This window comes from Anoplophora glabripennis, unplaced genomic scaffold (assembly GCF_000390285.2).
Source record: "Anoplophora glabripennis isolate ALB-LARVAE unplaced genomic scaffold, Agla_2.0 scaffold310, whole genome shotgun sequence".
NCBI classification, from domain to species: Eukaryota; Metazoa; Arthropoda; class Insecta; order Coleoptera; family Cerambycidae; genus Anoplophora; species Anoplophora glabripennis.
The window spans coordinates 392,609-405,209 of NW_019416396.1; the positions used below are offsets into that span (position 1 = coordinate 392,609).

General features: G+C 32.2%; 1 protein-coding gene across 1 annotated transcript in view; it reads right to left on the reverse strand.

Annotated features, from left to right (window-relative positions):
* The window catches only part of LOC108907137 (neurotrimin-like), a 161,744-nt gene that overhangs the window by 47,767 nt on the left and 101,376 nt on the right, over positions 1-12,601 (reverse strand). The window contains exon 2 of the mRNA XM_018710680.1: positions 9,624-9,817. Within this exon, the coding sequence (XP_018566196.1) occupies positions 9,624-9,817 (194 nt within the window). The remainder of the gene's footprint in view (positions 1-9,623; positions 9,818-12,601) is intronic.

Consider the following 12,601-nt stretch of genomic DNA (forward strand, 5'->3'; position numbering starts at 1 on the left):
TTTGTAACCATTTCAGGTATAGGCAACCCGAACTGGGGACACCCTGTATAAATAACTATCACTTTTGACAATATTATAAAAAAAAAACATTTTTAATTTAACAAAAGCGGACTGATACAATTGCGGGGCATAAACTGGCATAATACATTGAATGCTATGCATAGAAATTGAATATTTACTTTTATGTTTATGGCCCAATGTATTTGTGAAAAAGTGAAATAGGTACTGTGAATTTCAAAGTGGCCTTTCCTTTGTCCTACAATGTTTATTGGTTTAAAGCAAAATGTTTTTCTTATTACTTCATGAAATGCTGAACAACGAAAATAACTCCTGAAATTTTCAGAAGTTTCATTTTAAGTATCACATTTTTTATTCTGTAAATGGATACGAGCTCCGTATCATTTTTCTTTAACTTAGTTGCGACGGTCGTGACTTTTATGATGAAAAAGAGCATACTTTTAACTCGTCGGGACAATACTACGTGTTATCTTTCGCGAAACAGCTTCCGCTTTCATCCGGGGTTGGAATTAAAATAGCAAATTAGCACATCTACAAAGTTCATAGATTACCGGACGCGAAACGGTGGGTTTGCTGAAATTTTCTTTTGCTTTTGGGACAGTAGAATTTTAGCTCCGGTACATGTCTATTTTTGAACACATTGCAAAAATCAAGAGATATTTATTAGACCTGAACCTTTTCCTTTGTTTATGTACCAAAATATTTTTACATTTTCAGTGTCAACTAAGCAATGCTAGTGACACTTTCAATTTCAGTGTAACGTTTTTTTAATTCAAACAAAGGGTCAAAAGAATTTCCGAAATTTTTCCGCGATTTTTGATAGTCTACATTTACGTGAAAAAATTGTCGTATTGGGAATTAAAAAACGCTCTAAGATTCTAGTTTTTATATCTCTCGGTCGAAAATTTTTAAGAGCTACGGTTATAATGCAATTCTAAGAAATAGCAAAAAAATTTTGCAATTTTCTTTTCCATGGCCTTGGGAAATATTTTTGTCAGCTAAGCCATTGCATGAACCAGATAGCTTGTTTATTCTGCTTCAATCTCCTTTTTTTAAATTTCGATACGACCAATTTTCATCGAAATATCGGACTTTTAATGGAAAAAGATCCTTTTGTCTTCAATCGTCGATATCTTGGCGACAAATGATCGTACAGAGAATTAAAGGGCAGTTTCGAAAACTGTAATAAATTTTCTATATAACGCTGCCGCAACTTTTCGAAAAACTTTTTTTTTCATCTTTTACACTGTTAAGATTTTATTTTATTTGGTATATATCATTGATATAATAAGCGCTTTTAAATTTAAAAAAAAAAGAGGAAGATAACACTATCGGTTGCCGAAAAACGTCGATTCGCGTAGAGTAAAGAGCGTTTCTCGTGGAATTTTTGTTGGAGTTTTGTAAAATGGCTAGCTATCGTGGGTGTCGGCAAAATAATTACTATTGCTAATTATTATACGTGATTTGCACAGATTAAAACCACCATTTGCAATAAAAGGCATCGCTGTTTAGTTTTAGTAAGTTTTAGTTGAAGAGCGTGCCAGATTTTCTTTTAAATTGAACCATATTTGTCTGTTACGTCTCCATTGTTAGGGAATTCGGCATTGGAGGTAAGCGTGCACAAAATTTCTATAAAAAATATAATTCAAGTCCTAACTCATTACAGAACAACGTTATTTATCTGTTTTTATCTACACTTTTAGACGTTTTACCTGGAAGGTAGTAGTTTTTTGTCCTACGACAATTTTTTTTGGAGAACTCCCCCAGCGAGTTCCATAAGCCAGATTTAAGGACGGGATTTTGTACAAAAAATATCGCCCAGCGTGAGTCACGAAACGGGACCCCGGCAGGTGCTGCTCTAGCGGCCAACGCTTCAAGTCTAATAATTTACACTGCAACCATATTCGATTTTTCAGAAACGGCTCCAATTTGAGTACATACAATCTTATAAGGAAAGAAAGTAAATATTTTATTAATCAGTAATAGATTATCGAGGACAATAATATTTTTTTATTGAGTAGGCAATAATTTTTAGTTAATAAGCTTAAACAATCTTATAATTACTATTCCTTCATTATAAAAACAGAAATACGGTTTTTAAAATTACATGTAGTTTCTTCTTCAAAAGTGACGTTAAAACACGTATAACATGGAATAGCCAACAGTATAATGTTTATATTTTCACATTAACAATCGATAATGTAAATTAACTGCTATTTTCAGTAAAAAAAATATATACCTAACCTGAAATATTTTTTTACTTTGGCGAGTCGTATTAACTTAAAAACACTGCTTAATTACTAAAATATATAGAAACTTGCTACTAATTACGTTTGGAGAATAATATGTATAGGCATAAAATATATAAATAAAATATTACTGTATGTATTTAGTCCATTGAAATGAAGGCTGAACCTCCATTTTTTCCCCTGTCGATCAAACCTGAGCGCAAATATGTTTTCGACCCTCAGGAATCCGAATCCGCAAAAATTTTTGACCTAGGTGATCAGGCAAGGGGTCAAAAGGTCAAAAACCCGTAAAAAATAAGGTTTTTCGCAAATATCTCGTAAACTACGGCAAGTAGCAAAAAAATAATTGCACCATCGTGTTCCCAGGGAAATTTTACATCGATTTTATGCTATTGCTTATTAAAATTAAATAAATTTATGTCATGTTTTGGACAATTACTAAGCAAGAGAGGGGAAGGCATTTGGGGAGTACGCGCACGCTATATGTATCTGTTGACTTGAAGCTCTAGCAGGTGCGCTTGTTTCGAATATAATGCGATTTCAAATATAATTAGCCTGCAGTTATAGTGGATCTGAATTCAATTGCCAGATACACTATTTTTTTTGCTACTTACTTTAATTTTTAAATGGAAAACCAAAAATAATATTAATGAAGAACAGAAAAAAGCCTTTTTTAGAACGAAATACTTATTGCAAAAATGAAATATAGTGCTCTGAAAAATCGACTTTTAAAGCTTATTCTACAAATACTTGTTCATAAAAAAGTCAAAATTTGTATAAACAATTGTTCCCAGAATGACAACTTTTTATTTCTAAATTTTGAAGACTTTTGAGGAATTGAATAATGAATAAAATAAGCCTAGTAGTCCGGGCGAATTAGGTTTTTTTTCAAAAATCGGGCCTAAATCTAAACTAAATAAATTTTAGTGTCATCTAGACATTTGAAGGAACACAGGAAAATTTGGAAAATAATTTTTAACTTGACTTTTGTTAAAGTTATTCAATTTTTAATGAACTAATTTTTCGTAGACTTAATCTTTCATAAAATTTGTTGTAAAAGTTTAAATAATGTATCTAAAAATTTTTTTCTTTCTCGGAGGTCTTTTTATATACATAATAAACAAGATTTCAGATTTTAAAGATTTCAGTACCTAAAAACGCCAGAAATTTCAGTATTTCTCGGCCAAGAATATGGCCACCTTATGCTTTATTTTAGCACGCATTTTATAATAAGCCAACTCTGTGTCTTCGCTTTTATTTTCAAGGGTAGCGACACCTGTGACAAAGTATACAAACTAATTATACCTACTAATTCTTGTTTGAGATAGAAATCACTAAAATTCTGGTTTAAATATAGAATAAACATGGAGTTGTGTGTAAAATGTTGTCATCTTACACACAGGAGGACACAAATTATAGAATTGTTAATAAATATTAATCTGAAAATTAAATACAAATGATCCTAAGTGTCCGTTCTAGTGAGTGAAGTAGTTTGGTTATTGTGCCTGACCTAGTTCCGTCGTAAATGCAATATATTGACGGACTAACAGTATGGATAAAATTGAGGTACTTTGTATTTATTTAAATTATTCTTCTGTTCTCATGAGCATTGAAATTCATTTCACTCACTAGCGGGAACCATTGCGAATACATTGATATATAATAATATTCAATTATGTTAGTTTCTTCGACGATTTGTGTCCTCATCTGAAGCTCTGTTACATGGTAAAAATATACATACTAAATCGCCCCCTTAAATACTCGTCCAGCGACCATCCCTCGTCCCGCATAAAAGGTACCACCTCATCGCGTGTCCTGTTACATCTTAAGGCGTCACAGATAAGTACCAAGCATTTAATAGTTTCGAAGACTCAACCTTTTTCTTTTTCCACCGATTCGATAGATCAATATTAGCCATAAGCGTTGGCACCTTTGTTAATAAAATTAGTTTAAGATTATTTAGCATAAGAATTTCCATTACCCGACCATACTTGAAACAGTTGTCGGTTACAATTTTGCAAGGGTCCTTTGGCATGTTTTTTTTTTAGATGTGTATTTATATAATTATATGTTTTGTCTTCCTACCAGTGTCAATATACATTTAAATTAAAAGTACCCTGTACAAATATTCAAATCATATTATAACAAATCTATATTGAATGTTTAGTGGTTTCCTCATTATAGTTCTCAAAGTAAGTTTTCGATTGAGGGTACTTAGAAATTACTGAAATCACTTGGCGCCCTAAAATTTGTTTAATTTTCTTGTGTTTTGTTAATTTGTTTTTTTTTGTTGTAAGAACTTACGCCCCCACTGACTACTAGCCAAAAAAAAGGGATTAATTCCAAAGAAAGGTTTACAACACGAATTTTAAAAAACAGGAAAAAAAGGGTAATATATGTTTTTTTTTTAGAAAATTTAAGGTTAAATTAAAAGTATTCACGAAATGACTAATGTTAAGCATGACTTTTACAGTTCGATATACCCAGAAGAATCCTGTGAAGTTTCATCTCGATCTAGCAAACCGTTTCTTTGTTTCAAACAGTCAAACTTTTGAAAAGGGTCACGATTTTTGAGCTTTATAATCATAATTAAAATGGAAAAAAAAATAGTTTTCAGGTTTTCTCAGATTTTCAACACAAATAACGTGATGAAAAATGTTCGAAAATTATTTTCAAAGATATCTTTTTAAAAATTTTGTTCATCAATTTAAACGTTATTTGCAGTAAAAATGTGAGAAAACCTCCATTTTAATCATATGTATGAAGTGTTTAAGCTCAAAAAACGTACCCTTTAATTTTTTTTCCAAAATTTGATTGTTTGAAAGAAACGGTTCGCTAGATTGAGATGAAACTTCACATGTTTTTTCTGGGTATATCGAACTGTAAAAGTCATGCTTAATATTAGTCATTTCGTGAATATTTCTAATTTAGCCGTAAATTTTCTAAAAAAACATAGATTACCTTTTCCCTGTTTTTTAAAATTCGTGTAAAAGATAAAAAAAAATACCGAAAAGTTGCGGCAGCATGTTATAGGACATTTATTTCAGTTTTAGAAACTGCCCTTCAATTCTCTGTACGACCATTTGTCGCAGAGATATCAATGATTGAAGACAAAAGGATCCTTTTCCATTGAAAGTCCGATATTTCGATGAAAAATGGTCGTATCGAAATTTAAAATAAAAGGAAATTGAAACTGAATAAACAAGTTGTCTGGTCCACGCAATGGCTTAGCTGAAAAAAATTTTTCCAAGTCCGTGGACTCGGAAAAAAAATTTTCAAAACTTTTTTACCACGCTATTTCTTAGAATTACATGATAATCGTAGCTCCTAGAAAATATCGACCGAAAGATCTAAAAATTAGAATCTTAGAGCTTCAAAATGCTCTTTTTTAATCCCCGATACGACGACCATTTCTTACCTAAATACAGTCTGTCAAAAATCACAGAAAAATTTCGGAAATTCTTTTGACCCTTTAATTGTTTGCATTACTGTAGTATAATTGCTTCCATTGCTTTCTGAAAGCTTTATTAAGTGAATAACGCATTTCAGTTTCCATGTTACGACTTAGTAAGAATGAATGATAGGGGTATATGCATATACGTCGAGTTGCATGTTGAGGTTAATGGAAACTGGTGCATATTTATCAAAAAAACCACGCACGGTATTAGTATATATCGCTAGAGTAAGTCAATTACACCGGTCTTGTTAACGTTGGCATAAATCTCGGACTAATATCCAAAGCGATTCATTTGTGGCATAGCTTCTAGTTTTATTTCTGTGTTTATGCACTATGCATGAAAAAACCCTTGTTATAAAAATTTACAGAATTTTGTTGTTCTTAAAATCGCGTCAGCAACAAATTGACTGAAAATCTTTTCCACTGTTATTATTTTACAACTATGAAATTATTACCAACAAATTGCAGATTTTTTAAAATTTTCTTACAATATTGTTTGAATAAAATTTGTCCCTGTAGCGATTTTAGGAGCAATGGTGTTAATTCTTATGAATTTACCGTTTTCTCAACTCACCACAGGCTGTTAAAAACTGATGAATTCAAAAAGTTACTTTATATACTCACGAAATGCGGTACTTATAAATAGAAAACTCCCTCTATTTGCGTTCTATTCTATTTAAAGATATGTAAAATTACAAATTTAAATTTCATTTGTTATGGAAGCCCCTGGCGTAGGTTATTTTTTATCATTCTGTTTAAGACTGGAGATATTAGATTTAAAATATTCCTTTTCCCCCGGAATACCTACCTAATATTTAGATTTGCTATCGGGGAGAAATCAAATTTCCCTAAAAAATGAGATGAATCCGTTCCAAATAGATTCTATTCCTAAAGAAAATGCTGAGGTTTGGCACATACGAGAATGATATCTAAATGAGAAGATTGATTGAGGCAGATACACATTTTGAAAATTAAAATAGTAGTTTAACATTTCAAAAGTCTTCCGAAATCATCGGCCACAGAAATATAGGGTGACTCTTAATTCGACTGTCAAACTTCTACAGGGTGTTCCTTGGCCAAAATTAAGACAAAGACCCATTCGAAGATATGGCGGAGTGAAGATGATTTATTCTTGTCTTTTCTTCATTCTTTCTTTAAATATGATTTTTTTTCGTCTTCTATTAAATAGGATGTAAAACTGTTGTAGTGTCATTTGTGCTACGCGTTTGTGCCTATTGATGACTTTATACAAATTGCGTTTCAAAGTAAACAGGACTCTTTAAAAATATGAACAAAAAGTTTTTTTAGGAAAACCGATTTATTTTATTCAAAACAGTCCCCTGCCGACTAAATACAGCTATTTGTGTAGTCTGCAAGCAACCAACACTGCACGAAGTGGATGTACTTTTCGTCATAACTCTGCAAATGAGTCGATGCATCATATTTATGAATGTCGTTGCATATTTTGGCACTCAAAGATTTAGACCAGGGCGGATCTATTTTGAGGTGGATGTGAGAGGGGGCAAGCAATTTTTTTTCAGGATTAACTTCAATACAATTCACATAATAAAAGTGTAGATCCCTAGATCTGGGCGAGGTCCGGAACATTTTCAAAATTGCGAAAATGTTTAAACAAGTTAAAAAAATACCTATTTTATCTGTTTTTTACTTATATCTTGGAACCTAAAACCTAAAAAAAACCTTAATGTATAATAAAAAAATACATCAAATTTAATTAAAATCGGTTAAAATATAATTAAAAAAATATTTTGAAATTAATTTTTTTGTTAAATACAGGTAAAATTAAGAAAAAATAGTACTTTAAAATTATAATTTTTAAAAAAATTGAAAAAAATTAAACTGCAAATTGATAAATGTAAACTAATTTTTTAAAAATAAAAAAAAGAGGCTGTCCTAATCAACCGATTTCAATTTTTCAAAACCATTTGAAAGATTGAGCGGTATTTTCTAGATGAAAAAATTTTGAAATATCTAAATGCTTTATTTGAGGCTGGACAACATTTTGAAAATTCGAAATTTTTTTCAAAATTTTTTTCAAAAAATTATTTTGCGAAAGCTATAGAACCGATTTTAATGAAATTTGGTGTGTTGTTTTATTATACTCTAAAGTTTTTTTTTATGAAAATTAGAATGCCCTCGGAGGAATTAAAATATTTTTAAAAAATTATCAAAAAAACTTGATTATTTTGCCTTTTTTACATCAATTATTGCTATTTTGCAACATCGGTAATAAATTGAAACATTTTTAACTTACAGTATATTGTGTAAAATTCAATTTTAAAACTTTTTTCCTATTTAATATTCTTCCAAAATGCATAGATTCCAAGATATAAGTAAAAAACTCCGATAAAATAGGTATTTTTTAAATTTAAACATTTTCACAATTTTGAAAATGTTCCGGACCTCGCCCAGATCTAGGGATCTACACTTTTATTATGTGAGTTGAACTGAAGGTATTCCTGCAAAACTTAGCTTGCCCCCTCTTACATCCAAGGAGTATCCCACGATACTTCGACAGATACGCCCTAGTCTATTAATGAACCTTTGGAATCTTTCAACTTCTTTCAATTATTCTTCGTTTTTATTTGTGTAGAAGCTTCCTTATTTTCCGTAAATCTGTAAATATGTTTTTAACATCCAACTGATTATTTTAGTCAACACAATCGCCATATAGGGTGTCCTAGAGNGGAGGAATTAAAATATTTTAAAAAAATTATCAAAACAACTTGATTATTTTGCCTTTTTTACATCAATTATTGCTATTTTCCAACATCGGTAATAACTTAAAACATTTTTAATTTACAGTATATTGTATAAAATTAATTTTTAAAACATTTTTCCTATTTAATATTCTTCCAAAATGCATAGATTTCAAGATATAAGTAAAAAACTCAGATAAAATAGGTATTTTTTTAAATTTAAACATTTTTACAGTTTTGAAAATGTTCCGGACCTCGCCCAGATCTAGGGACCTACACTTTTATTATGTGAGTTGAACTGAAGGTATTCCAGCAAAAATTAGCTTGCCCCCTCTTACATCCAATAAGTGGGATATTTCGACAGATTCGCCCTAGTCTATTAATGAACCCTTGCAATCTTTCAACTTCTTTCAGTTATTCTTCGTTTTTATTTGTGTAGAAGCTTCCTTATTTTCCGTAAATCTGTATATATGTTTTTAACATCCAACTGATTATTTTAGTCGACACAATCGCCATATAGGGTGTCCTAGAGTTAAGTGCCATTTTAACCGCTTGTTCATTAAACACGTCAATAATAAAAAAATTTTGAAATCTTATATGTTTCTCCAGTAGCTATGGATTTAAAAAATATATTAGTACTTAAATGTATGCGAATGCCTTATGCAATGATTTACTATCTCAAAGTTTTTTACTAGACTAGTAGACTACATGTCATGCGTAAAAAGTACGACGAGGTATTAACAGTTGTCATTGTGCATCATGTCGGATTTTACAAACAATAAATATGTTAAGCAAGTATATTACTGTATCTATTTTACAAACAATGTTTTTTGTTCTATACACAAAAATATCGTGTTCCAGTTAATATTATCAAGTTGACCTAGGTTTGACCTTGAAACCTAAGTTCAACGTCAAATTAAAGAGCACCCATGTTGGTTTCATGATATCCCACAACTTTAATCTGAAGACTCAATCCTGACAAGTTATAGGGCGTTGATTCTGTTATTTTTGGGACACCCTGTATATAAATAATATTAACCAAATGGACTTCACAGTGAATTGAAACTGGATATGACATTGAGGGAACTTTCCTCTTATTCCGCAATATTTCAATTTTTCTAGTTATGTAACGCCGCTAGCTGTAGATACAAAATTTAATAGGAATAAATTGATGCCTACCTCTGCTCCGGCCAGCGCCCTATCACCTGCGCTCCTCACGTGGCAATGGAGATAGGCAGTGGCGCCCAACTGGACTGTCACGTTGGTCACCGTGTTGTTCTCTGCGCCGGCCATCGCTTCCGCCCTGGAATAGTCCTCGAAATTGGGGTACCACAGTTGCCGCCACTCGGAGTACTTCTGAATGTCGCGCCTCTCTGAAAATAAAAGATATTTACGTATAATTTCCCTTTTATTATTTGGAGAATAATATTCCGCCCCCCTCCCACACAAATACAGGGCGTCATTTGAGAGAGGGCATTCAAAGTGTTTGAAAATGTAGACCTGTGTTCTTTTTAAGCAATAAAACTGGTTTGTGCTGTTAGATATAGGATTCTTAAAATTCAACTGTAATAGCAATAAGTTCATGTATAAAAAATTTTTATTTTCGTATTCTTCTCAGCAAACCCTTTCATTTGATACCCATATCATGGGGGTGCATAGAAAATAACTGGTCCGCCATCTTTGAGATGCCGCCATATTGGATTTAGAATGACGTCACTTACGCAACCATGCATTGTCATCCAAACTAAACGTGTACGCAAAATTTCAGCTCAATCGGTTGGGGATAACTGTTTTAAAATTCAGATGCAAGATTTGACCCATACTAACAAGGTAAGTTAAATAAAAGCTTGTAAAAAATCTTGTAATAGCAAGGCAAGTTAAATAATAGCTTGTAATAATTCGTAGAAGCTATAATTCCTTGAATGTTAATTATTATCAGTTTAATTTAATTAAGACTGGGGACAGAGCGAAATAGAGGCATAGAGAGAGAGAGAGAAAGAAGTATATGTATACACATCGAACTTATTCGATACCAACTTGATTTGAAATTTGACACTATACATCCATTACAATCAATTATACATCGAAAGCATTTGAATGTTTGGTAAAGTGGAGATTAGGTTAATGGTGCGTAGGACGGATTATATCAAGGCATATAATAGCTTTGTAAACTAGGAAACAGGATATCATTTTGTTTGGTTTGGAATTTTTCCTCTTGTTATTTCGCATTAGAAATTTTATCCCAGTTTCAGTGGGTAGAGGTTAGGTTGGTGCATTGTGGGTAGTGACATACGATCCTGGGTATGCTTTAATCTCGCTCAATTGAAAAATTAAAATTCTATATTATTTATACCCCGCTAAATTAACCATTGTTGAATTTTTTACATTAATTTTTTTCATTTGCTTCAGATCACGCTATACTGCTAGCTTTAGTAATAAGGCAGCATAACTCAGTCACATTTAATTTGTACAATACAGTTATTACAAATCTAAAATATTTTATTAAACATCAGACGTGCTTCAGGGTTCTATACTTGGCCCACTGTTGTTTATTCTTATCATCAATGATATGAATTATATTGACAACACAGGCCGACAAAAAAAGTATTTTTTTTTTGGTTTTTAGATGACACCTCTCATTTCTTATAGATTTTGATGTGCTGAAACCAAATTAGAAGAGTAAAAAGATTTCCATGCTTTAAATTTTTTGTAATCGACAAGACTCATCTATATTGAATATGCAGTTATGTCAATACTACCTTTGGTAAATATGAAGAATACCGATTCTATCCCAATTTTAACCTAGATGACTGATTTCTCATGTATTTTTTGGGTGGTGAACACGAATCCAAACTTGGCGGACGACCCTTTTTAGGTGAAAAAGGGCAAAAACACAATTATACTGAAAAAAGAAGTGTAAGGTGTGTTTTCCTATGTGGTGCTCAACATAAATCCCATGATAAAAAGGGCCCCATCAAGTAGTAAAAACTACTGCTATGGTCAGTTACAAATCTCGCTTGGCATGTGTGATTCAGGCTCTTTTTGAGGTCTCTAGGCAAAGATAACGCACTGTTGACTTGATTACTCAACCATCTTAATTGTAGATTTTAATCGGTATTTCATGCTCTATTAAAATCCTCTTTTGCGCTGAAACATCGACGAGCAAAACATTCGCAATGGATTGGAAACCCGTTCGTACACGTAACATAAAAACAAAATAAAAAAGCATCCAGTAATATATCCCGTCGGGAGCTCGCGCTTGATCCAGCATTAGCGACGCCCACCGTTATCAGATAGACCGTCACGTCAATTTCTGTTATTTCTAATGGAACAGCACGGCCACATATGATGTAAAATAAATATTTTCCGCTAGAAATTATATTCATAACCGGCCGGTTGATGAATAATTTAACAAAACCGAATTGAAGCCGCTGGAAAAATAAGCGTTGAGTAATGTGTATGTCGATTATATTCTAGATGGTATAGTTTTTGTTTTGGACTCATGAGAAGTTGTTGCAGGGCTACTGAACTTTGACGAAATCTGGCCTGTACCGTCTACAACCTTATTGAGGCCAATACTTTCAAATAAGCAACAACATTTGAAGAATTTGTATTTGAGATGAGTTGTTATTTTATTATTGCAAGAGACGTGTTCTTGATACAAAATAACAAGACAGAATATCAGCAAGGGATAGGAATTGTACAGTATATTCGCATTTCCAAAAAGATAGGGAAAATTATTAATATATTGTCGTAGTATTGTTCGAAATTTACCCATGGTTCGAAAAAATTTACCAATCTTTCAAAAATGCAGGTCTCATAGCAGCGTAGACAAATTATCGCAGACCTACTATGCAGATCGGATGACGTATGGTGGATAAACACATTTTCACCCATGTTTTGAACATTTCCGAAACTTCTCCCAGCAAAGCCACAATTGCCACCAAATTCCTTCAGGTATACACCAAACGATGCTGACAGTGCATGTGCCGAAGTGCTATACTTCTTCGACCGAGCAAGGACGTGCCAACATTTCCATACATCTTTGGAAGATTTGCAGCCAAGCTGCTACGAAGACATGATTGCCGCCAAAATAAAAGCACGAATTTCTTAACCATACTTTCCAAAATCGGCGAAAATTAAGAAGTTTAAAAAAT